This window comes from Hemibagrus wyckioides, linkage group LG26 (genome assembly GCF_019097595.1).
Source record: "Hemibagrus wyckioides isolate EC202008001 linkage group LG26, SWU_Hwy_1.0, whole genome shotgun sequence".
Lineage (NCBI taxonomy): Eukaryota > Metazoa > Chordata > Actinopteri > Siluriformes > Bagridae > Hemibagrus > Hemibagrus wyckioides.
The window spans coordinates 15188234-15211335 of record NC_080735.1 but is presented as its reverse complement, the minus strand read 5'-3'; the positions used below and the strand labels follow the sequence as shown (position 1 = coordinate 15211335).

At 38.5% G+C, this 23102-nt stretch overlaps 1 protein-coding gene across 7 annotated transcripts; it reads left to right on the top strand.

The window, feature by feature from the left end:
- The first annotated feature begins 289 nt into the window (after positions 1-289).
- On the top strand, positions 290-14951 carry LOC131346390 (cytolytic toxin-alpha-like). Of its 7 annotated transcripts, XM_058379801.1 has the most exons (12): positions 298-369; positions 2234-2326; positions 2640-4399; positions 4722-4841; positions 5076-5149; positions 5282-5450; positions 5532-5648; positions 12619-12720; positions 12842-12930; positions 13055-13256; positions 13336-13449; positions 13545-14951. In XM_058379801.1, the coding sequence occupies exons 2-12, from the start codon at positions 2236-2238 to the stop codon at positions 13587-13589; spliced, it is 2883 nt and encodes a 960-aa protein (XP_058235784.1). In that variant the 5' UTR covers positions 298-369; positions 2234-2235; the 3' UTR covers positions 13590-14951. The 7 variants fall into 7 exon arrangements, 4 of the variants coding, with proteins under 4 accessions (XP_058235786.1, XP_058235785.1, XP_058235787.1 ...); XM_058379802.1 differs by lacking the exons at positions 12842-12930; positions 13055-13256 and having other exon boundaries at positions 297-369; XM_058379803.1 differs by lacking the exons at positions 12842-12930; positions 13336-13449; positions 13545-14951 and having other exon boundaries at positions 290-369; positions 13055-13192.
- The last annotated feature ends 8151 nt before the right edge of the window (positions 14952-23102 follow it).

The window sequence follows — 23102 nt, the reverse complement described above, 5'->3', positions numbered from 1 at the left end:
GCATTGTTGAAATCTCTGGGGACAATAAACACTCCGCTAGGGTGAGCATTCTGCAGCTCACTTATAGCCCCACTGACTTCATAGAGTCCTTAGCGTAGGAAACGTACACTCTGAATATGAAAACATCTGTGAACTTCCATGGAAAATAAAATTTTCTGCATCTAACAGTCACATACATGAACACTCACACTTAAGGATCATTAGGCACTGACAGGGTCTCTCTCGCTCTCTCTCTCTCTCTCTCTAGCTATCTGTGTGTGTGTGTGTGTGTGTGTGTGTGTGTGTCTAAAAGCCACGCCCCTTCCTCCCTTTCTTAGTTTCATTTTCACTAGCCACACTAACCCCGTTTTCAGGAAGCTTTAGCTAAAGGTAAGAAACACTGTTAAAATTACGTGATGACAACCTAGACATGAGAGTTAGTTTTCTATTAAAGCTGTTAGTAAATTAATTTATTATGTTTATCATATTGTCATTCACGTTACCTTTACATATATCTGATACAAATATGTGGTTTTGATTTATGGACAAGCCACTGTATTTTTTATTATTTACTGGGATAGAAGCGAATTGAAACGTTAGAGCATGCTGTTTTAACATGTGAGGAGCATGTTGTAAAATGATAATATAACAGTTTAAAATACTCCCTAAGATAAACTATGATATTATATCAGTAAACTTTCTAATTATGTCATTAGTATGTAATTAATTTCCAGATAATGGGAGTAACCAACAAAGGGATTCTCAGTTGCTCCTGCCTTATCATTAATTTTTTTTACTGTGATAAATCTATGGAGTGTCACATGACAGCCATGCATCAAGCCAAGTCAAGAAGCTTTTATTGTCATTTTGACCATATATAGCAGACACAGTACATAGGGAAACAAGTACATAGTTTTTTCTAGGCTGTTTTTCTCATGCTTCAGTAAAAAAAAAAATCATTAAAGGTATGACTGTATTGAATTTACATAGCTAGCAGCACGAAATAGCATAGTAGCATAGTTTTATAATAGTTTGACAAATTCCTGCACAGAGTAACAACATGCCCCCTGTGCATAACTGAGATTCAGACCTGACTACTGAACTGGATATATAAGCATTTAGAGACTATATAGGATTATTAATGAGATTGTTATCATTATAAATTAAAATACTAAATTTTCCTCATTTTTAATTTACTCAAGTTTGGCTTTGTGGGAGAAACAGACTGTGAAGTCTGGTTGTGAGGGAGTAGATGGCAGGAGTGTTTGTACTGACTGCTGGAGGTGCTGCTAAACAACTCCTTGAGATCCTGATATTTACAGTTGTGGGTATATGGCATTGTCAGTGTTAATCAGACGAGTCCAGCATCATCTTACTGCAACAAGTTATAAAGTTACTATGTTACTGTATGTATGGAGTTTCTGTGCAAATTATCCCCATGTTCATGTGGTTTTCTTTTGGATTCTCCAGTCTCCTCCCAAACATCCTCTTACCCCACCTCCCAAAAACATGGCAGTAGATGGACTGGCTAAGAAAAATTGCATATAAATGTGAATGAGTGTTTAAATGTGTGTGCATGGTGGCTTGTGATACAGCCACCCATTCTTGCCTTACTATCCTGGTAATAGGATAAAGGTCCTGATCCACCTGGCCAGGATAAAGAGGCTGCTAAAAATGAGTGCTATAACAATGCATAATTTTTAGATGCATCATACTGTAATGTCCGGGCATTCCCGCCAAGTGCGGGGTTCAAACCCAGAGCTCCCTGGTCGCCACATGTGCCTGCATGCCATGGAGTCAGACCCATATGCAGGATTCAAATCAGCACTGCTTTATTAACGTAAACACAAGACATGGGGCAGACTAACCTATTAACGAAGACATGATGATACACAATAACAAGAACAGAAATAATGCCCAACAAAGACAGGTACAAGAGAATTCCTATATATAGGGCAGAACATTAGGGCCAATGAGGACAACGGTGACATGGTGGGAATGAGAACAAAGGGGAAGGCGTGGAACAAAATGCACACAACAAAGCAGGCTCCAGAGATTCGCCTGCCTGCACCCCTTCCAGGGAACTGCCCAGCTGTTCCTGACACATACAATAGATTTTTCTTATTCTCCCTTTAATAATTATGTTAACTTAAAATTACAGACTTCAATATCAGTGACAAATTTGTGCAGTTTCAAATCTTCTCATTTTCTCTTCTTTTCTCATTTTCTGGCCTTTTTCTTTCTCTTGCAACAGTCATGGATTCCAGATGCATGGAAATAGCTGCCCTGGGAAGACCTCTATATCCTGGCATGTTGTATGATTGCCGGAGTGACTCCTTTATTCCAGGTGCAGTTTACATAATCATCATTAAATTACCTATTGTCTTAACAATATCTCAATAATTAACAATACCTCAGAAATATTTGAAAAAGTCAATCCTTATAACTTGAATTTTATAACCATATAGTCACTGCCATATGGGGCTGAAACAGGCAAATGAGTATTTGACAGATTATTACATAATAAAAGTATAAATGTACATGAATTGGAAAAAGTATGGGCATACAAACACATTTCAGGATTCCATTTTCATGGTTGTGTTATTTGCCAGCTGTGGCTAAGAGTGTATTGTTCAATTCTCATCAATTTCCTGTTTCAGGTGTTACATTATGGAATAAGAATGCATTGCGTGATGACCTTGATGTGCGTCCTAAGCCGAAAACCCATCTAGATTTTGCTGCCTCTGACAGTCTCAGTGAAAAGGCAAACCTCCTAGATATAAATGCTTCCCTTGAAGCCAGTTTTCTAAGTGGATTGGTGGAAGTTGGAGGATCAGCCAAGTACCTGCTAGATACCAAATCCTCAACACGTCAGTGCAGAGTTACTATGCAGTACAGCCAGACAACAAAATTTGAGCAGCTCACTATGAAGGAGCTTGGTAATATCACCTATCCAGAAGTATTTGACCAGAAAACAGCCACGCATGTAGTTACAGCAGTACTGTATGGAGCTCAGGTTTTTATGGTGTTTGATTATACCAGTGCAGAAAATGAGAGCAAACAGGAAATTGAAGGAAACCTTCATGCACTGGTCAAGAAGGTCCCTAATTTTTCCCTAGATGGGGAAGCATCCCTAAACATGACTGAAGATGAAAAAAAAATGGCTAAAAATATTAGCGTCAAATTTTATGGTGACATTGAGCTTGAAGAAAACCCCACAACATACAAGGAAGCCCTGGATGTGTACAAGAAGGTGCCCGCTCTGATGAAGCAACAACAAGATAAAGGTGTGCCTCTGACCGTGTGGCTATATCCTCTCAATCTTTTAGATAGTAAGGCTGCAGAGTTGGTGAGGGAAATCTGTTTAAACATGGTGTGTGAAACAGAAAGTTTGCTGGAGGACCTTGATGAAATGGAGAGGATATGCAAAGATTTGATGAAAAGACAAATAACGGATGAGTTCCCTGACCTAAAAAACAGGTTGCTGAAGTTTCATGCATTACACAAGAATTACAAATGTTCATTCAAGAATGCACTGTTCAGAGTGCTGCCAGCTATTCGGGGTGGGAGACAAGAAGACAAGGCACTGGGGGACATCCTGAACATCCATTACAGATCACCCTTCAATGTAAGCAACATGAGCAAATGGTTAGATGACATTACATCTGAATTAAATATATTGAGCTCCTATACCAGTGGACTGAAGGACCTCGCAGTTATAAAATCATCGGGGTCACTCAATTCCATCTGTCTTCATCCTGATGTTGATGCAGTGGTATGTTTGTCATTTACATCTCTAAATTATGAAGACGCTTACCTTGCAGCTCTAGAAGAGTTTAAGAAATCTGAAGCATTCACGATGTTGCGGCAGACAAGTGAGAGAGATTTCATTCTCCATGCAGCACAGCCTTGGTTTACTTCTCCAGACATTTCTGCAAGGATGAAGCAGAATCTTTCTCTCTTTACAACTTTTTCAATGGCCAATAAAAATGAGAAGAGAATCAAATTCATCATTGCGTCCATATCTGATCCCAGCAATCCTGGAACCTCCATCCAACTTTATCAGAATGGCAGTCTAAAAAATCCTAAGTTCCAGCCTGTATCCAAACCTCCCAAACCTGTGGTGGAGACCAGTGATGGGAAAGTCACCCTGAAGCTTTCAAAATCCCCAACTGGAGAAACAGTACACTTCAGAGTTGAGTACAGGCTGACACCTTCAACTGATTCTGAAACTGATGTTGAGGAATGGACAACCATAGACACGTCAAATATGCAGAATATCTTCACTTTGGCTGGACTAAAGCAAGAAGAACAATACTGGGTTCGATACAGAGCTGTTAGTAATGAGGGAATAAGTGATGCCAGTGATTCTGTTCACTTCATCTTTCGTAGGAAGCTCAATGTCACAGTGGACCAATGGGTCAGTTAAGATGACATATAATTCTTGTTCATACATACATATAGGTTTAGTTTACTTTTTTAATAGAAATATGTAAACTTAATTTTGGATAAATTAACAAAGGCCCCAATTTTTTATTTTTAAACAAGAAAAAAGTTCTAAAATGGAAATAAATTTTGAATTCCTAGTATTACAATGCACTTTATATGTTCGATTTTTCAATGCAGTTTACATTTTTCTCACCATTGGTATAGAGGTACAAACAAACAAGCAAATAAATAAATAATAGTTGTGCCAACATGTATTCTTATTTGTTTGTTTCACATAATTCCTTTTCTCTCAGAACTTCTCCATGCCCACCCTTATTAATGAACAAAGGACTAAAATAATGACCACTATCGGCATGTCAAGATGGTCTCCATCTACTATCATGTCAGAAGTTACAAATGTTGTCAACAATCCTGTGAGTAACAAGATTTCATTATCCAAAAGTGAATCCAGAAATCCAATTAAATAAATTAACAAATAAAACAAATACTGTTTGGCAGACTGTGACTTTTACAGATAAATTTTTACATTTAAGGAATTAATATTGTGTGTGAAGAGGTCCAATTCAGTTAACTTCTGTGTGGTTTCCGTAAAAAAAAAATGTTTTTAGCACTAATCCATGTATTTAGTATTCTTACACTCTCCACAGATCATTCCTTACACTGAGGAAATCCATGGAGGAATGGCTTTGTACCTCCAAGGGGTTGTTTCTGCAAAAACGTTGTATGTATTCATATTATTGATCACATGACATTCAGTAATAGAAACATAGATCTAATAAAAAAGTCTGGGCTCAGATTGACTTTAATCTTGTTACATATTTAGTCCTGTGTGCTTTCTACTTTTTAAACACAGGTTATTGGCTTACCTACTTGGGCTGAAGGGTGATGACATTACTTTTCACTTCAGTCGTTGGTTCAATATAGATGAGTTCTTTGGTCAGAATAGTGAAATGGTATGCTGTGAAATTTCCAAAGGATCTGCTTTTGACATCTTTATTGTGAAAAACACAGAAGGCTATGAGGTATGGGAAATAAAGGAATAAGAGAATACGCATACTGTAAAAGTGTTTAAAATAATTGCCTAAAATGTTTATTTTTTACAGGTATATATAAATGGTCAGAGGTCTCCAAAGCAGTTCAATCATCGCATACCAATGGAGAATTTGACTACACTTGTAATTTCTGGAGATGTCATAATGAACACTATTGGTATTGTTGCAGTAAGCTAAATACACACTTTGGTATCTTTTCAGATATTGTTTTGTCATAGTTGTAAAACAAGTAAATGTATTACTAAATATTTCTTAAATTAATGGACATGAATTTACAAGTATCAATATTTAATGCTACTTACCAGTACATAAACATACACACACACACACACACACACACAGGGCTACTACATCGACAGTTTAATAACTGGTCACAAACATCCAAGCTCATTTATGTTATTTTACCAATGTGACATGTAATTTAAGAGGATGATTTATTGTGAAACTGAAATTCATATCACAATCAGTGTTACTCATGCACAAGGTATGGCAAGATGCCTGTGTGGGGGGAAGTGGTAGCTCAGTGATTAAGATACTGGACTACAGTCTGCTGGACAGCCACTGTTGGGCCCCTAAGCGAGGCCCTTAACTGCTCAGTTGCATTAAAAATGAGATAAACATTCTAGGTCACTCTGGTTTAGGGTGTCTACACATGTTCTTCAAATGTGCAGAGGTTTACAGTAATAGTTTTATATATACTGTGATGATGTGCTTCAGTGGCTCCATACTGAACATTAATATTCAATTCAATTCTATTTATTTGTATAGCGCCTTTTACAATGGACATTGTCTAAAAGCAGCTTTACTAAAAAAGATAAACAGAGAAAGGAGAGGGAAAAATAAATGAAGAAATAAATAACTAGAAATAAAAATAAATTATTCAATTAAATTAATAAACTATTTTATCCTTAATTTATTTTATCCCTAATGAGCAAGCCTGTGGTGATGGTGGCAAGGAAAAACTCCCTGTGATGATATGAGGAAGAAACCTTGAGAGGAACCAGGCTCAGAAGGGAACCCATCCTCATTTGGGGGACAACAAACAGTAAATAGTGTAACTGGAACTGATTAATGTCCTTTCTATAACAGCAATCAATGGCTCATAAGGAACTGTTAGGTCACTGTAGTTTCTGAGGTCATTATGGACACTAATTCCTTGCTGTCACAAGCTGACAGATGTAATGGCAGATCTATGAGAGGCAGAAGGTGACAGACATGAAAGCTTCCTGGGACATGAAGCGTCCAACCTCTTCACAGTCAGCAAACTTGAGCGACTTGTGAGGGTAGTAAGATGACAGCATCCAAACATCCCAGTACACCAAACATTCTATGCCCATGAACCTTCCAGATCTGCTGCTTTACCTAAGAAAACTAAACATTAAATGCTTGACTAAACAAATGTGTCTTCAGCCTAGACTTAAACATTGAGACTGTATCTGAATCCCGAACACTAATTGGAAAGCTGTTCCATAACTGTGGAGCTTTGAAAAAAAAAACTCTGCCCCCTGCTGTAGCCTTTGCTACTTGAGGTACTACCAAATAACCTGCACCCTTTGATTGGAGTAGGCGTGGCGGATCATAAAAGACTTAAAGATCGCTCAGGTATTGTGGTGCAAGACCATTTAGTGCTTTATAGATCAGTAATAGTATGTTATAATCAATGCGAAATCTGACTGGGAGACAATGTAGTGTGGCTAAAATAGGAGTGATGTATTCATAGCTTCTGGTTCTAGTTAGGACTCTAGCTACTGCGTTATGGACTAACTGGAGCTTGTTTATGCTCCTAATGGAACATCCAGACAGTAAGGCATTACAATAATCCAACCTAGAGGTAACAAAAGCATGAACTAGTTTTTCTGCATCGTGCAGTGACATCATATTTCTTATCTTGGCAATATTTCTCAGATGAAAGAAGGCTACCATAGTGATATTACCTACATGAGCTTCAGATGAAAGACCAGAGTCAATAATCACACCAAGATCTTTTACTGTTGGACAAGATGAAACAGAAAGATCATCCACCATTAATCTGTAATCAGAAAGCTTACTTCTAGCTGCATGTGGTCCTAGTACAAGCACTTCTGTCTTGTCAGAGTTAAGCAGGAGGAAGTTAGTGACCATCCAAAGTCTAATGTCCTTTACACAATCTTCTATCTTAATAAGCTGGTGTCTCTCATCTGACTTAGCTGAAACATATAGCTGTGAGTCATCGGCATAACAGTGGAAGCTAATACCATGTTTACGAATAATTGCACCAAAGGGTAGCATATATAGGGAGAAAAGCAATGGGCCTAAAACAGAACCTTGTGGAACACCAAACATAACCTTGGTATGCATAATGAAAGTCACCATCTAGATCTATAAACTGATGTCGGTCAGTCAAATAAGACCTGAGCCAGGAGAGGGCTGTTCCTTTAACACCAACAACATGTTCTAGCCTATCAAGTAGAATAGTGTGGTCAGTGGTGTCAAAAGCTGCACTAAGATCAAGTAACACCAGTATGGAGACACAACCCTGATCAGAAGCCAGTAACAGGTAATTGACCACTTTAACCAGTGCTGTCTCTGAAAAGTCTCTCATTTCATAAATGTTATTTCTATGCAGGTATGAACATAATTGCTGTGCTACTGCCTTTTCTAGGATCTTGAAGATAAATGGCAGGTTTGATATTGGTCAGCTGACAGGGGTCAAGGTCAGGTTTTTTAATCAGGGGTTTGCTGCTAGCTTAAAAGATTTAGGCACATAGCCAGTGCAGGGAAGAATTAATAATTTTTAGAAAGGGTTCAGTAGCTACTGGTAATATCTGTTTAAGGACAGATGTGGGTAAAGGATCTAGAATATATAGAATTGAATTGTAAAATAAACAACTAAAATAATGATTAAATTTAAGATTTTAAAAAGTAATCCAAGAAAATATTTCAGTTTGAAAACTGTTCAGATTTCTGCAGAATTGATCATTAAGCTGCCTTTTTTTTCTACACCACTTTTGTTTGTCGTAAATGAGCAGCAAGTAGGTTCCTTTTGAGGGAACTCAACATTGCATCATGGCTGACACTAAAGGAATGCTGTGCTTGTCCACATGTGGTCCCTAGGCCTCAGGCTCAACCCAGAGAAGTTTGTGCTTTCTCCCTCTGAGAGAACCATCTTCTTGTGGGTAGTTTGAGGTTCAGCCACAATGTTGGCACATCTCCCAGTTGGGTAGATTCTTTCCTTTCTGCTGTAAAGGACATCTGGTTAGTCCAGTGCCTCTTTGCCACCCAGGTGCAGAGGGTGCTCAGGATATGGATCTATTGGCTGAAGCTTTTCCTTTGGGCCTGTTACGCATGAGACCCTTTCAACTCTGACTCAGGACCAGGAGATTTTCACCCCCACATACACCCTTTTCAGGATCACAAGGGTTTTGCATCATTAATTTTTATACCTTTCATATGTGGACAGGCCCTAGTTTCTCACCCTGGGTCCCATTCTTAAGGTGTTTCATCGTCGCAAGTCTCTTTCAATGGTTGCATCCCTCAGGTTGGGTTCTAGATGACTGTCCGTTCCATGGCATTTGGAAGGGCTCCTGTCTCTCGTGACATATAGATCGCCTTAATAGCGGGGCCATGTTTTAATAGTGGTTGAAACACCTCCCAAAGCTCAGGGGCTACCTTTGGTGGTCCCCTACATTAATCATTTGGGCAGTCCCCATTCACAACCTCTGTTCAGGTTTTGCACTGTTCAGAGACCGGATTCCTCTCTGTGAAAGCGATTTTTGCTCTAGGGCACATGCTCAAGAAGCAGGTTTCCTGTTAAAGCATGGGCAGGGGGCCCCAGGAATCCAACCACAGGTGATGAAATGCATATGGCAATATTTGGCCTGGAGGAAGTGGCTCTGTTTGTCTCTGAGGAGTAGACCAACTGCACCCTGTGGCTGGACAGGTAAATGTATTACTAAAACTTCACACACACAGGACTACTACATGTGGCACAAAATAGACAGTCAGACAATCAGCATTACTCATGCATAAGGTATGGCAAGCCAGGGAATGCTACAACCATGTCCGCCTGTTACTGGTGGCTCCTCTTTGGCCCACCTGAGTCCGGTTTGTGGATCATGTCCATTTTTGACAATGCTGGTTGGGAGATTCCTGTCAGGAGGAACCTTCTCTCTCAGGTGCAGTGTGCGATTTTCCATCCTTGCCCTGAGATTTGGAACCTCTGGGACTGGCACCTGAGGGGGATAATCTCCTAGACTCTGGTCTCCCAACTGAATTTGTGGAGACTATGTTGAATGCTAGGGCACCTTTCACAAGGAGACTATATGCCCTAAAATGGAGGTTCTTTCACCTCTGGTGCAATCGGCATCATCAGGATCCAGTTCACTGTCCTGTAAGTACAGTGCTGGAGGTCCTGCAGACACACCTCTTTGAGGTCCTATCATCCTCTACATTGAGGTATATGTGGCAGATATTGTTGTGGGTCATGTGCCTGTTCTTGGGGACTCCATTGGGAGGCACCTTCTGGTCTCTCCATTATGGCCAGTTGGCTGGAATTTCTTCAGGCCTTTTGCCTTCCACCCCATGTTGGTGAAGCAGGAGATTGCACCTGCCATGCCCAGTTCAGGATTAAGGCTCACTAACACCTTGTCCCACACTCTGCCTAGCAGCGTTCCCCTCTTTACAATATTTGTGTAGCGCCAGGTTGATCCTGTCCACACACCCTTATCATGTTCTATGAACTGGAGCTGAACCCCACTGTTGCACCCCATGTTATACAAGGCTAGAGGTGCTCTGTTCCCAGCTTGCTCGTGCCCTTTCACAAGCTCCAGTACCTACAGTACATCTCCTGGCATGTGGCAGTGTTGGCATTGACATTCACATAGCATCAGCCATGACTCAGTGTCAATTTCTTTTTGAAGGGGACTACAACAGGTTGAGGGAGTGAAAAAAGTGAGGGAGTGAGGGAAAAAATTATTTGATCCCCTGCTGATTTTGTATGTTTGCCCACTGACAAAGAAATGATCAGTCTGTAATTTTAATGGTAGGTGTATTTGAACAGTGAGAGGCAGAATAACAACAAAAAAATCCAGAAATACACATTTCAGAAAAGTTATACATTGATTTGCATTTTAATGAGTGAAATAAGTATTTGATCCTCTATCAATCAGAAAGATTTCTGGCTCCCAGGTGTCTTTTATACATGTAATGAGCTGAGATTGCAGTAGGAGCACTCTCCTACACATGCTCCTACTGTAATCACAGCTCATTACCTGTATGAAAGACACCTGTCCACAGAAGGAAGCAATCTATCAGATTCCAAACTCTTCATCATGGCCAAGACCAAAGAGCTGTCCATGGATGTCAGGGACAAGATTGTAGACCTACACAAGGCTGGAATGAGCTACAAGACCATTGCCAAGCAGCTTGGTGAGAAGGTGACAACAGTTGGTGCAATTATTCCCAAATGGAAGAAACACAAAAGGACTGTCAATCTTCCTCGGTCTGGGGCTCCATGCAAGATCTCACCTCATGGAGTTTCAATGATCATGAGAACGGCAAGGAATCAGCCCAGAATTACACTGGAGGATTTTGTCAATGATCTCAAGGCAGCCGGGACAATAGTCATCAAGAAAACAATTGGTAACACACTACGCCGTGAAAGACTGAAATCCAGTAGCACCCGCAAGGTCCCCCTCCTAAGAAATCACATGTACAGGCTCATCTGAAGTTTGCCAGTGAACATCTGAATGATTCAGAGGAGAACTGGGTGAAAGTGTTGTTGTCAAATGAGACCAAAATCCAGCTCTTTGGCATCAATTCAACTGGAGGAGGAGGAATGCTGCCTATGACCCCAAGTACACCATCCCCAAGATTCAAGATTCAAGAAGCTTTATTGTCATTTCAACCACATATAGCTGACGCAGTACATAGTGAAATGAAACAACGTTTCTCCAGGACCTGGTGCTACATAAACATACAACAACAAAGAGTTCAACACAAAAAAAAAACAATACCACAGAGCTAGGAAAAGTTTGTCTTAGCCACGCAAAGTGCACAGTGTGCAGCTAGGTGCAAACAGAGCATAGACAAGACAGTGCAAAAGACAATAAATACAAGAAAACAACACAAAAGAACACAGGACACTTAGCGCTGAAAAAGAAAGTAAAGAACGTGTAATGGAATGTAAGTGAAATAAAATAGATAAAATGAAATGATGTAAAAAAATATTGTGCAAAAATATTGTGCAAAAATATTGTGCAAAAATACAACAGCAGCGGTTGAGGTGACAGAAAATCTGTGGAGGGAGCTGAAGGGTCAGCCACAAAACCTTAATGACTTGGAGAGGATCTGCAAAGACGAATACGCCCAAATTCCTTGAGATGTTAGATGTGTGCAAACCTGGTGGCCAACTACAAGAAATGTCTGACGTCTGTGATTGCCAACAAGGGTTTGCCACCAAGTACTAAGTCATGTTTTGCAAAGGGATCAAATAATTATTTCACTCAATAAAATGCAAATCAATGTATAACTTTTCTGAAATGCGTTTTTCTGGATTTTTTTGTTGTTATTCTGTCTCTCACTGTTCAGATAAACCTACCGTTAAAATGACAGACTGATCATTTCTTTGTCAGTGGGCAAACGTACAAAATCAGCAGGGGATCAAATAATTTTTTCCCTCACTGTATGTCACCTGGTTCTGAAAGGACAGGACAGGACAGGACAGGACAAGACAGGAAAGGAAAGGAAAGGAAAGGAAAGGAAAGGAAAGGAAAGGAAAGGAAAGGAAAGGAAATGAAAGGAAAGGAAAGGAAAGGAAAAGAAAGGAAAGGAAAGGACATTGCATCACCTGCCACACTCCAGGTGTCCACTCATGCTTCCTTCAGACAAGAAGAAGCAGGAGTAATATGATGTAGCTGCCCATATATGGTCTTGCTGGCGCACTGTGCTTCATCACATGACCCACGCGAACCAATAAATCGGTGTGATTTCACACAGACCTTCAGACACAACTTCTGCAAGGAAGCATTCTGATAGCATCAGCCATGATGACAGCAGTTCGTTCTCTTCTCAGGGTACCAGGTTACATACGTAACCTGATATATGTTTCATACATATTATTCGTACATAAGATTGAATTTGAATATTCTGTTATCTCTAGAACTGGAGCACATCTACTTTTGGTAAGGAAATAATCACTGGCATCTCACGCACAAAGAGTTCTGACATCCAGTCTGATGTGCCGCATCCAGTCTGCAACCCTGTAAGTAACATCTTTTCATTTTGGAATGAATGAAAAAGCCAAAAGATTGCATTTTTATGATAACATAACTACATGATTAGATATTTATCATTAAAACATGAATGCTGCTTAACCACAACAGCACAAACCATATTTGGAATCAATTCCTGGAGTCTTGAGACCTGGTGTGGCTTTGTTTTTCCAAGGGATTGTTCCGGCAGATTGTAATTGGTATGCTAAATGGATTTTTATTTCATGACAGTTTGAATGAAAGGCAATATGGATTAGATTAGTTTGATTAGTTTCTCACTAGAATCTGTTACAGTCAATTAAATGTTTAAACAATTTCTTTCAGCTTTGAAATAAATTTGCAGACTGGGCCGAATTTGCAGACCCTTCATGACATTGCTCTCCACTTTAAGCGAGGCAAGGACTCTGTGGTCCTTAACAGCTGCAGGAATGGAACATGGGAACATGAAGAGAAGGCACCAGAAAACCCATTTGTCCAAGGAGGAGCTTTTGATATCATCATAGTGATTAAACCAGAATGTTATGAGGTGTGATATTATGGAGAAAGGAAATGAGGGGTTGACTTTAATAATTTAGATTAAATACATTTACATTTTATTTGTTCAGATGATGGTGAATGGCCTGGAGTACTGCAGTTTCAAGCACCGTATATTGGTGGACAATGTGACTACACTTTACATCAGGGGAGACATCTTCATGAATACCTTTGCCCTTACTGAAGTAGGCTATTTTTTACTGTCTTTTTTAAGTTTTAGGTTTGCATCATAACAGTAATGTTAATAGATGCTTTCTTTTTTTTTCTTCTTTCTTTTTAGGTGGAGGATATTAATCTGAAAGTCACCAATCCTGCCAATATTTGAGGATTTGAAACTTTTGCAAAATCAATTACTTTTTTTTGTTATAGAAAGTATATCAGAATCACATGACATGAAGACATGATTTGTCTTTTTATTAATCAATTACATTTTTTGCTACTGACCATTCTTATGAGATTTTTCTTGCTTATTGTTTTTTTAAACGATTGCCATATATTGTTTACTACAGATTTATTGTACCTTCATTTTTGTTCACTTCATCTTTAAAGCAGTAATTAGAGCATTAGGGCATTAGAGCAATTAGTCCATGGCTAAAACAGACTTAACTACGTAGGATTACTGTTCCAAATGATGAGATGTTTACCACGTAAAAAGTCATATCCTTCTCCATGAACTTAGGTTATGAATATAAATACAGTGAAGTAGAGGGTAATAATTAGCTACTGGAACAAAGCAAGTGTTCACTAGTTAATTGTTCTTATCATTTTAAAAAATCTGATTAAAAACCTCTGCACATCCTTTCACACTAACACCAAATGTGAGGTTGAAGTGGACACAGATTATTATTTAAGTTGTCAGTTCCTCCTTAAATACTGATGCAAATAATGTATTGCACCTGTAGAGAGTGCTCATTACACATTTCTAAAAACATGATCTATGTACAGTACTGTAAAGCAGAACTGTACTGGCTAATTTTACCTCTTGCACAAATGTATTATGCTTGCTTTGTTAATATTATGAACTGAGAAACAATTTACTTCTTGATTAAAACATTTTAACAATGTACTGATAATAATCATGGAATTAAAAGCTATAAAACCAATAAAATAATACATTTACATTTGTGGTTGAATGTGACAAAATGTGCAAAAGTCCAAAGGGTATGAATATTTTTGCAAGGCACTGTATCCACACACACACACACACACACACGTTAGAGGCAGGAAAAAATGGGCAAGCATAAGTTTGACATGGGCCAAATTGTGATGGCTAGATGACTGGATCATCTCCAAAACTGCAGCTCTTGTGGGGTGTTCTCGGTCTGCAGTGGTCAGTATCAATGGTCCAAGAAAGGAACAGTGGTGAACCAGTGACAGGGTCATGGGCGGCCAAGGCTCACTGATGCAATTGGGAAGCTAAGGCTTGCCCGTTTGTTCCAGCCTGAAATTTTTTCTTCATTTCACTCTGAAGCTTTATTTCACTCTGAATCTTAGGATGCTTCATGAGAAGGCCTGCTATAGGTTTTTTTGTCTAAAATCCTCTTGTCCTCTTCTTTAATATTCTTTAGTGCTAATGGTGTTAACTTTATGTTGTGTGCTTATCATACTATATCCTACTCTACCACAATATACTTTAAGGCCTTACTTGTAAAAGATTGATGGTTTCCTACATCTTACCATAATAAATGTTTATTCTGATTTCTATTACTTTGTCTCATGTGTGTCCTCTCTATTTACACACACGTATGAAATACAAGTGTATTTTATACACTTTTGACCAAAAAGTGACCCCGTTGCTTCCTTACTGGCATTTTCCATTGCCTGTTCTGACTTAAATAAACTTCCTTTTTTTGGAGTTTGTCTGGGGTAGCTGTTTGAACTTCAAAATCCTTCGCTTTCTGCAGTCAATCTGAGAGACTTTTAGCTTTTGTTCAATGATTTTCTACTTCTTTATTTTATATCAATGCTTGTTTCTACTTCATTAGTTTATATAATTTTTTGTTATTTAAAATTTCCTTCATGTTCCCTCCTTTTGAGAGAACAAAGTCAACCAACCTTACATACACTGGCAGCACCTGATCCCTTACACTGAAGAAACAAGCAGTCTTTTTCGATGATTATAATACTCAATAATTATAGCAACAATTATCATCTTATAGCTGTAAGGAAGTGCCGGAGGCGGAAGGTGTAGAATCCATATGCAGATTTATTAAATACAGCCAGAGGACAAAATCGTAAACGGGAAACGAACATGGAGGTCCAAAATAACAGAAAGCAAAAGCATAGCAAACAAATCCAAAAAACAGCAAGCAAAATCAAAGTAGAGGAAACAGGCAGGGTCAACATGGAAAACAATATCAGAGGCAGGCAAAAATCAGAAATCATAAACGCAAACAAGTCATACACGGAGAAAACACAATAGCAACTAAATGCTCAGTATACAACCCAGAAGTGATACTTCAAATACAATGGAGTGTGTGTTCGTGGGAAACCAGGAAGGGAACGATGATATCGCTTCAAAACTTGGGCGAGGGCTTCCTCCAGTGTTCGGACGAGACTTGACAGAGCCCCCCTAAGAAAGTCTTTGGCAATGTGAGACCAGGATCGCTATGGTATGGGGAGTGGCTCTAAGAGTCCTTAGAGGAGAGGGAGTTGGTGGCTGGAACGTGACTGGGCACATGTGGTGCAGGACCTCACATACCTTTCAACATCCTGAGCTACGGAGGGCCACCAGAATCGTTGCTGGACCAGGCATGTCATTCTGTGGGGTGGCCATTGCTGGGGGACTCATGCATGACTGGATGGCAGAGGGGTGTGGGTACGTAGAGTTTCGATGGTGGGTAGGTAATGGGCGATGATCCTCCACGTCGGCTCTCTGAATTTCTTCCACCAAATTCCACTGAATTTGAGACCGATGGTTGATGAGGACAGCTTGGTAATCTTCTGGACTCATCGTGGGCAAAGTATCCTGTAAGGAAGTGCTGGAGGTGGAAGGTGTAGAATCCATATGCAGATTTATTAAATACAGCCAGAGGACGAAATCGTAAATGGGAAGGAGGTCAAAAATACTGGAAAGCAAAAACGTAGCAAACAAATCCAAAAAACAGCAAGCAAAATCAAAGTCAAGGAAACAGGCAGGGTCAACACAGAAAACAGTATCAGAGGCAGGCAAAAATCAGAAACGCAAGCAAAGTCATACACAGAGAAAAAACAATAGCAACAAAACGCTCAGTATACAACCTGGAAGTGATACTTCACGTACAGTGGAGTGTGCGTGCTGCTTAAGTGTCCATTGGAAACCAAGAAGGGAACCATGTGATCACTTCAAAACTCGGGCGAGGGCTCCCTCCATTGTTCAGAGTCTGGACAAGATGTGACAATAGCATTAAACATCTTAATAAATAGTAACAAGCAACTGAATCCTGAGGTGAATTAAAAAACCCTTTCATAATAATTGATGAGGGAAAAATTCCCACCTTGCCAATATTATCCTTGACAATGTATTCTTCATCTGGACACCAATTTTCTTTAACATCCATCAGCATACATTAGTCTCTTTAGTAGACATTCATTAGGCTTTATATAAAATTATAGGGATTACCCTACATCAGGGGTGTCCAATCTTATCCGCAAATGAAATGAAAACCTGAACCCACACCGGCCCTTTCTGGATAAGATTGGACATCCCTGTCCTACATGTATAATCATGAAGGCCACAGTAGACTTTTGTATGTGAGGTTTCTCTTGTCTTTGTGTGATTTTACATCACATAGAAAGCCTTGGTGGAGGTCAGGGGAGAGGTTACTAGCACATCACCCTGACAGTCACTGACGAGCCATTGATTGTTTCTGGGGGTGTTTCAAACTGCTGGAGGTTCGTCCAGATCTTCTCATAGTGCCCCACTTCCTTATAAATGCTCTGATGTTTACCCAATCTCCTGGTCCTATTTTCTGCAGATCACTGTCAGGTGCAATCTTTCTAGCCTCTGTGGTTCCTTTTTACCTGCTGGAACAGAATTTTGTGCATTTGGGATAGTTGTTTTATATAACCAGTGGTGGAAAGAGTATTGTAAATTTGTACTCAAGTGCAAGTACTGTTACATTACTGAAATGATACTCAATTACAAGTAAAAGTACTGGTGTTAAAAAGTACTTAAGTAAAAGTACAATTTACTCTTCAAAAAAACTACTCAGAGTACTAGTTACTTTTTAGTTGGTGAATGATACAGTGAAACAGTATTAACTTGCTATTAATCTAGTAGCGCTATTCGCGCGAACTAAACTGCCGGGCATGGTTTATATATGAATCACAGAACAACACCCCTAAACATATTCAACATAAATAAATAAATAAATAAATAAATAAATAAATAAATAAATAAATAAATAAATAAATAAATAAAACAGCATCACACAAATAAAGTTGTAAGTCTTTTTACCATAATGTGTTTTTACTAAGATACTAAAAACACGTATCTGCTATCATCATATCTGGTAACTTGTCTTGCTTACTTGCTGAGAGTTTGTTTGGTGTGGCTTTGGGCTTCCGGTGACAACATGCTGCTGTTATGATGTCATGGTACTGATCAATCTTAGATAGATGTTTCCTCTGGAAAAAAATCACAGAGGAATTATACAAATGAAATTATGGGTTACTCAGCCTATATATACTTTGCTTTCCATTCATTACATAACACTTACAATAAGGCAAAAACATTATGCCTTACTAATATATATAAGACAATAAAATAAGTACACAGTCAGCAATGAAATAAGAACAAAAACAATTTAGCAATATTAATTAGGAATTAATTAATACAGTCTGTATTACAATGATGATAAATGTTCTTGTAATTTGCGTGATGATTATCATAATAGCGCACTGCTATTATTTTATAAACGAAAATGTGTTGTTATTGTGAGTATACACAAAGACTATAGAAATATACACCCAATATAATATATATAATATACACCCAATAAAAATAGACCCAGTCTAATGATGTCTTTCTCTTATCTGTACAATAAAAAATGACGAAGTATATTGAGTTCTTGTCTACTTCATTCAAAAATCTGCAGCAAAATGCACCGAGGCGTTTGCAGAGAGTTAAAAATCACTGGAAAATGACGGAGAATCTTTGCTATTAATCTAACCGAATCTTCAGGTGTGGTTTAACGAATCACAGAACACCCCTAAACATATTAATAAATAAATTAAACATCACACAAATAAAGTTGTAAGTCTTCTTACCATAATGTGTTTTTTTAGATTAGAGGCTTAAGTCTTGTAAGCCGAAATCACAGCAGATGGTTAACAGTGTTTACACTGCATCATCACACTGTCACCTTTCCTCCCTCTATACACTGAATATATTAGTATATATATTCATACTATACTAGGCCCAGTATATATTATATTTATTACATGAGTAAAGTTGAGCTCCTGCTTGTAGCTTGTCAACCGAAGTCACCACCACCAAATACGTAACAGTAGCGTTAACATTACTGTTAGCCGATGGGGAGGAAGCTAGCCAGCTTGCTTGTTAGCAGGCTAGGTAACCTTGTCACTTGACTTGAAACAGACTATCCTCGCTATTTCTCTCAGCTAATTACTGCTGCAGACCTGTTTTCTGCTTAACGTTAGCTTCTGAGGTTACATTGTTTCAGTCTCATGTAAGGGCTCCAAACCCATCCATCCTTGAAGTGCATGCTACGTAATGCTAGGTCAGCAACTTAACTGTTAGGCTAACCGTTGACTTTGCGATGATTTTGCCTCTCTTTTCTTGTGTAAAGTTCGGGTAAATTGTCGGCTTGTGCTTGTTTTAAGCTAAAATAATGTTAACTAACGTTAATTGCTTTGTGGTTGAAACGGTCCTTAGAAAATGAATAAGTATTAAATAAATAAATATTTGTAATTATAATATTTATAAATTCATATTGAATAAATATTCTCAAGTTATTCAATCAATATTCTCATTCATTATATTCCTAAAGGACATGCCATAATATATAATTAATCAAATGCTGCAGAAATACGTTTTTGTATAAGATGACATGACTGCAATTTTCTTCAATAATATTGTGCGTATATGATGTCTGTGTGTTAATTGCTGACAAGCCTTTTAACACCCCAAAATGTGATTTTCTTCATGACAGACATCAGGATTGCCTGACTTGCTATGCCATCCATGACTCAATACTGAAGGTATGTTAACTGCTTGATCTTGTGAGAAGATGCTGATGCTTATTTAGGAATATTTATAGAAGAGTTCATTTTTTATTTATTTTATTTTGCTATTATGCTGCAATATGTCACAGAGAATTTTGTGTGTTCAGATTTGCATGAACATAATGACTATATTTGTTACATTTAATGTAATTTCCAGATCACTATCATTTTGTTCAGCAAATTGGCATCATCAGCTAGTGCAGGGTAAGTAGATTAAAATAGGTCATACATTCACTTTGACATGTTTTTTTATGATATGGTTTATTAAGGTCATTACATTTGGGCCTTTTTGCTCTTTTCCACTAGGTATTCACAACATGTTGCTCCTCCAGCAGCACCAAAAAGTGAACAGGAGAGAGTTGGGAATGTATGTGACCACTGTCTTGTGATCATGGTAAATGGCTGATATTAAAGTGACTGTTCTCTGCTTATGTACTTGACAAAATTATATATTTTTTTTATTATTTCAGACAAAAAAAATGTTACTGTGAATTTGAGTGTGTAAAACTAAAACCAAGGAAAATTATTGGCAATAAAGGGCCTGTTACAATTTGCTATCCAAACATTTTCTGTTTGATTATGAGGAAAAGATAAAGCTATTTAACTGATTGTTGATCATAGTTTGAATTGGTATATGATGTACATTGCAAATAGACTGCTTTTTAATCCCTTTTTGGATCTCTACAGATATGCTAAAATCTTGCATGACAGATAATACGCACATAAACCTTATTGTATATGTACTGTATCTGTATATCCAGGAAATTGAAAAGGTTATGCACTATATACATTTGAATATAGATATTTTTGTCACACTGAACACTGGAGCTCCCCAGGGCTGTGTGCTCAGTCCACTGCTGTTCACTTTGCGGACTCATGAATGTGCAGCGATACACAGCTCCAACCACATCGTCAAGTTCGCAGATGACACGACTGTGGTGGGTCTCGTCAGCGAGAACGACGAGTCAGCTTACAGAGAGGAGGTGCAGCGGCTAACAGCCTGGTGTAGACCCAGCAACCTGTCTCTGAACGTCGACAAGACTGAAGAGATGGTTGTTGACTTCAGGAGAGCACAGAGTGACCATTCTCCGCTGTCCATCGACGGATCCTCTGTGGAGATCGTCAAGAGCACCAAATTCCTTGGTGTTCATCTGGCAGAGGACTTCTCCTGGTCACTCAACACCAGCTCCATCACCAAGAAAGCCCAGCAGTGCCTCTACTTCCTGAGGAGGCTGAGGAAAGCCCATCTCCCTCCCCCCATCCTGACTGTGTTCTACAGAGGGACCATTGAGAGCATCCTGAGCAGCTGCATCACTGCCTGGTTTGGGAACTGCACCATCTCAGATCGCAAGACCCTTCAGCGGATAGTGAGGACAGCTGAGAAGATCATCGGAGTCTCTCTTCCCTCTATCAAGGACATTTACACTACACGCTGCATCCGCAAAGCCAACAGCATTGTGGATGATCCCACACACACTCTTACACACCCTACACACCCCTCACACACACTCTTACACACCCCACACATCCCTCACATACAATCTTCACCCTCATGCCATCTGGTAAGCATTTGGGCCCTCACAACCAGACTGTTGAACAGTTTCTTTCCTCAAGCCATCAGGCTCCCCAACACCCAGGACTGAACTGTACAAAACTCTCACACACACACACACACACTCAGGACTGAACTGTACAAAACTCTCACACACACACACACACACACACACTCAGGACTGAACTGTTCATAACTCTCTGTCTCTCATACACACACCCACACTCACTCTCTCTCACCTGTGTGGATATACTCACACTCACATAACCTATATTCTTCGATATTTATTGCACTACCTCAACCGCTGTGTATTTCATGTGCTGCTATATTTATATTCATATTTATGTTTATTTCTGTTTTCCACTACCTCAACTGCTGCTATTGTATTTTTGCACAATACATGTTGTCAGGTCCCGAAGTTCATCATCATCTCATTTTATACATTTCATTACAGTTACTTGCACGTTCGGTGCTAAAGTGTCCTTTGTTTGTGTTGTCTTTTTTTTTTTTTTTTTTTTTGTATTTCTTATTTCTGCACTGTCTTTCGTTGCTTTGTTTGCACCTAGCTGAGCCCTTTACACTTTATGTGGCTTGGACGAATCTTTCGATCCTAGCTTTATGTTGTTTTTGTGTTTAAACTATATGTTGTATGTTTATGTAGCACCAAGGTCCTGGAGAAACGTTGTTTCATTTCACTATGTACTGCATCAGCTATACGTGGTTGAAATGACAATAAAGCTTTTTGAATCTTGAATCTTGATCTTGTTGTTGGAAGACTCTCTTATATTGTAAATTAGTATATTTTATTAAACAAAATACTATGTAAACATTACTCAAATATAACTGAATAAAAAATTAAAAAAAACAAGTACTTATATAGAAACATTTTAATAAAGATTACTTAAGAAAAGTAAGTAAATATTTGTACCAAGAACAAAATATTACTGTATTTTACTTAAATATCTGGACAGAAAGTACTTCGTTTGTCTTGGTATAATTTACTTGGGATTATCTATTGAACAGAATATTTCAAGTACACTTTACTTAAATATTTAGACAGAAAGTACTTTGTTTATCTTAGTATAATTTACTTGGGATTATCTCTTGTAAACTTTACTTGAATTTGTGTGTGTAAATTGTTGCCTAGCTTTTTTCAAGTAAATTTCACTCCAGATTTTTTTCAGTGTAGGGGAACATCTCCTCCAGGTGTGGCCATGGGCACTCATCCTCCTCTGTGTCGTCGTCATTTCTGCATTCTTTAGATTTATCATCGTTGCTGTCTTGAATCTCCATGTGTCCCAAACCTTCAGTCAATAACTCTTTCACTGTATGATCACGGTCAGCTCACGTAAATTTTTGTTTTTCGGTTCAAATACCAGGCTTTTCATTGGTCTGTTAAGATGAGATATTTTTATTTTATTTTTTATCAGAATGCCGGTCATTGGTTGAAATATTAATTGAAACTGCAGTTGTACTCAGTAACGAATTGTGATTTTAAAAATAACGAAATAAATTACTTAGCATAATTTGTACTTAAGTACAAGTAAAATTACAGACTTAAAAATATACTCTTAAAAGTACAAATACCCAAAAGATGTACTTAATTACTGTAACGTGAGTAGTTGTAATTCGTTACCTCCACCACTGATCTTACTGCCACATAATCTATTTGTGTTTCTGTGCACATTTTCCCCATGTTCATGTGTTTTTTCTTTCGGGTCTCCAGTCTCCTCCCACCTCTAAAAAACATGCCAGTAGATGAACTGGCAAAAACAAATTGCATATAGGTGTGAGTGAGTGTGTAATTGTGTGTGCATGGTGGCCTGTGATACATGAATCAATTCCTGCCTTACTACTATGGCATAGGGACCTGATCTGTGTGATCTTGGCCAGGATAAAGAGGTTACTGAAAGTACATCATACATCATACCATACACTTTTTGAAAACTTCTCCTTAAATTCTTTAATTTTGTAGAACCTCCACAAAATCCTATGTTAACTTCCTCAAAATCATTGTTATTCTAAGATTACAACCTTGATCACTGACAGTTTTATGCA

Excerpts from the sequence above, each read along its gene's own strand:
- LOC131346390 (XM_058379801.1), top strand. The coding sequence starts at position 2,236 with ATGGATTCCAGATGCATGGAAATAGCTGCCCTGGGAAGACCTCTATAT. Across the intron at positions 4,400-4,721 it reads ATGTCACAGTGGACCAATGG|AACTTCTCCATGCCCACCCT; the intron begins GTCAGTTAAGAT and ends CTTTTCTCTCAG. Across the intron at positions 5,649-12,618 it reads ACACTATTGGTATTGTTGCA|AACTGGAGCACATCTACTTT; the intron begins GTAAGCTAAATA and ends TGTTATCTCTAG.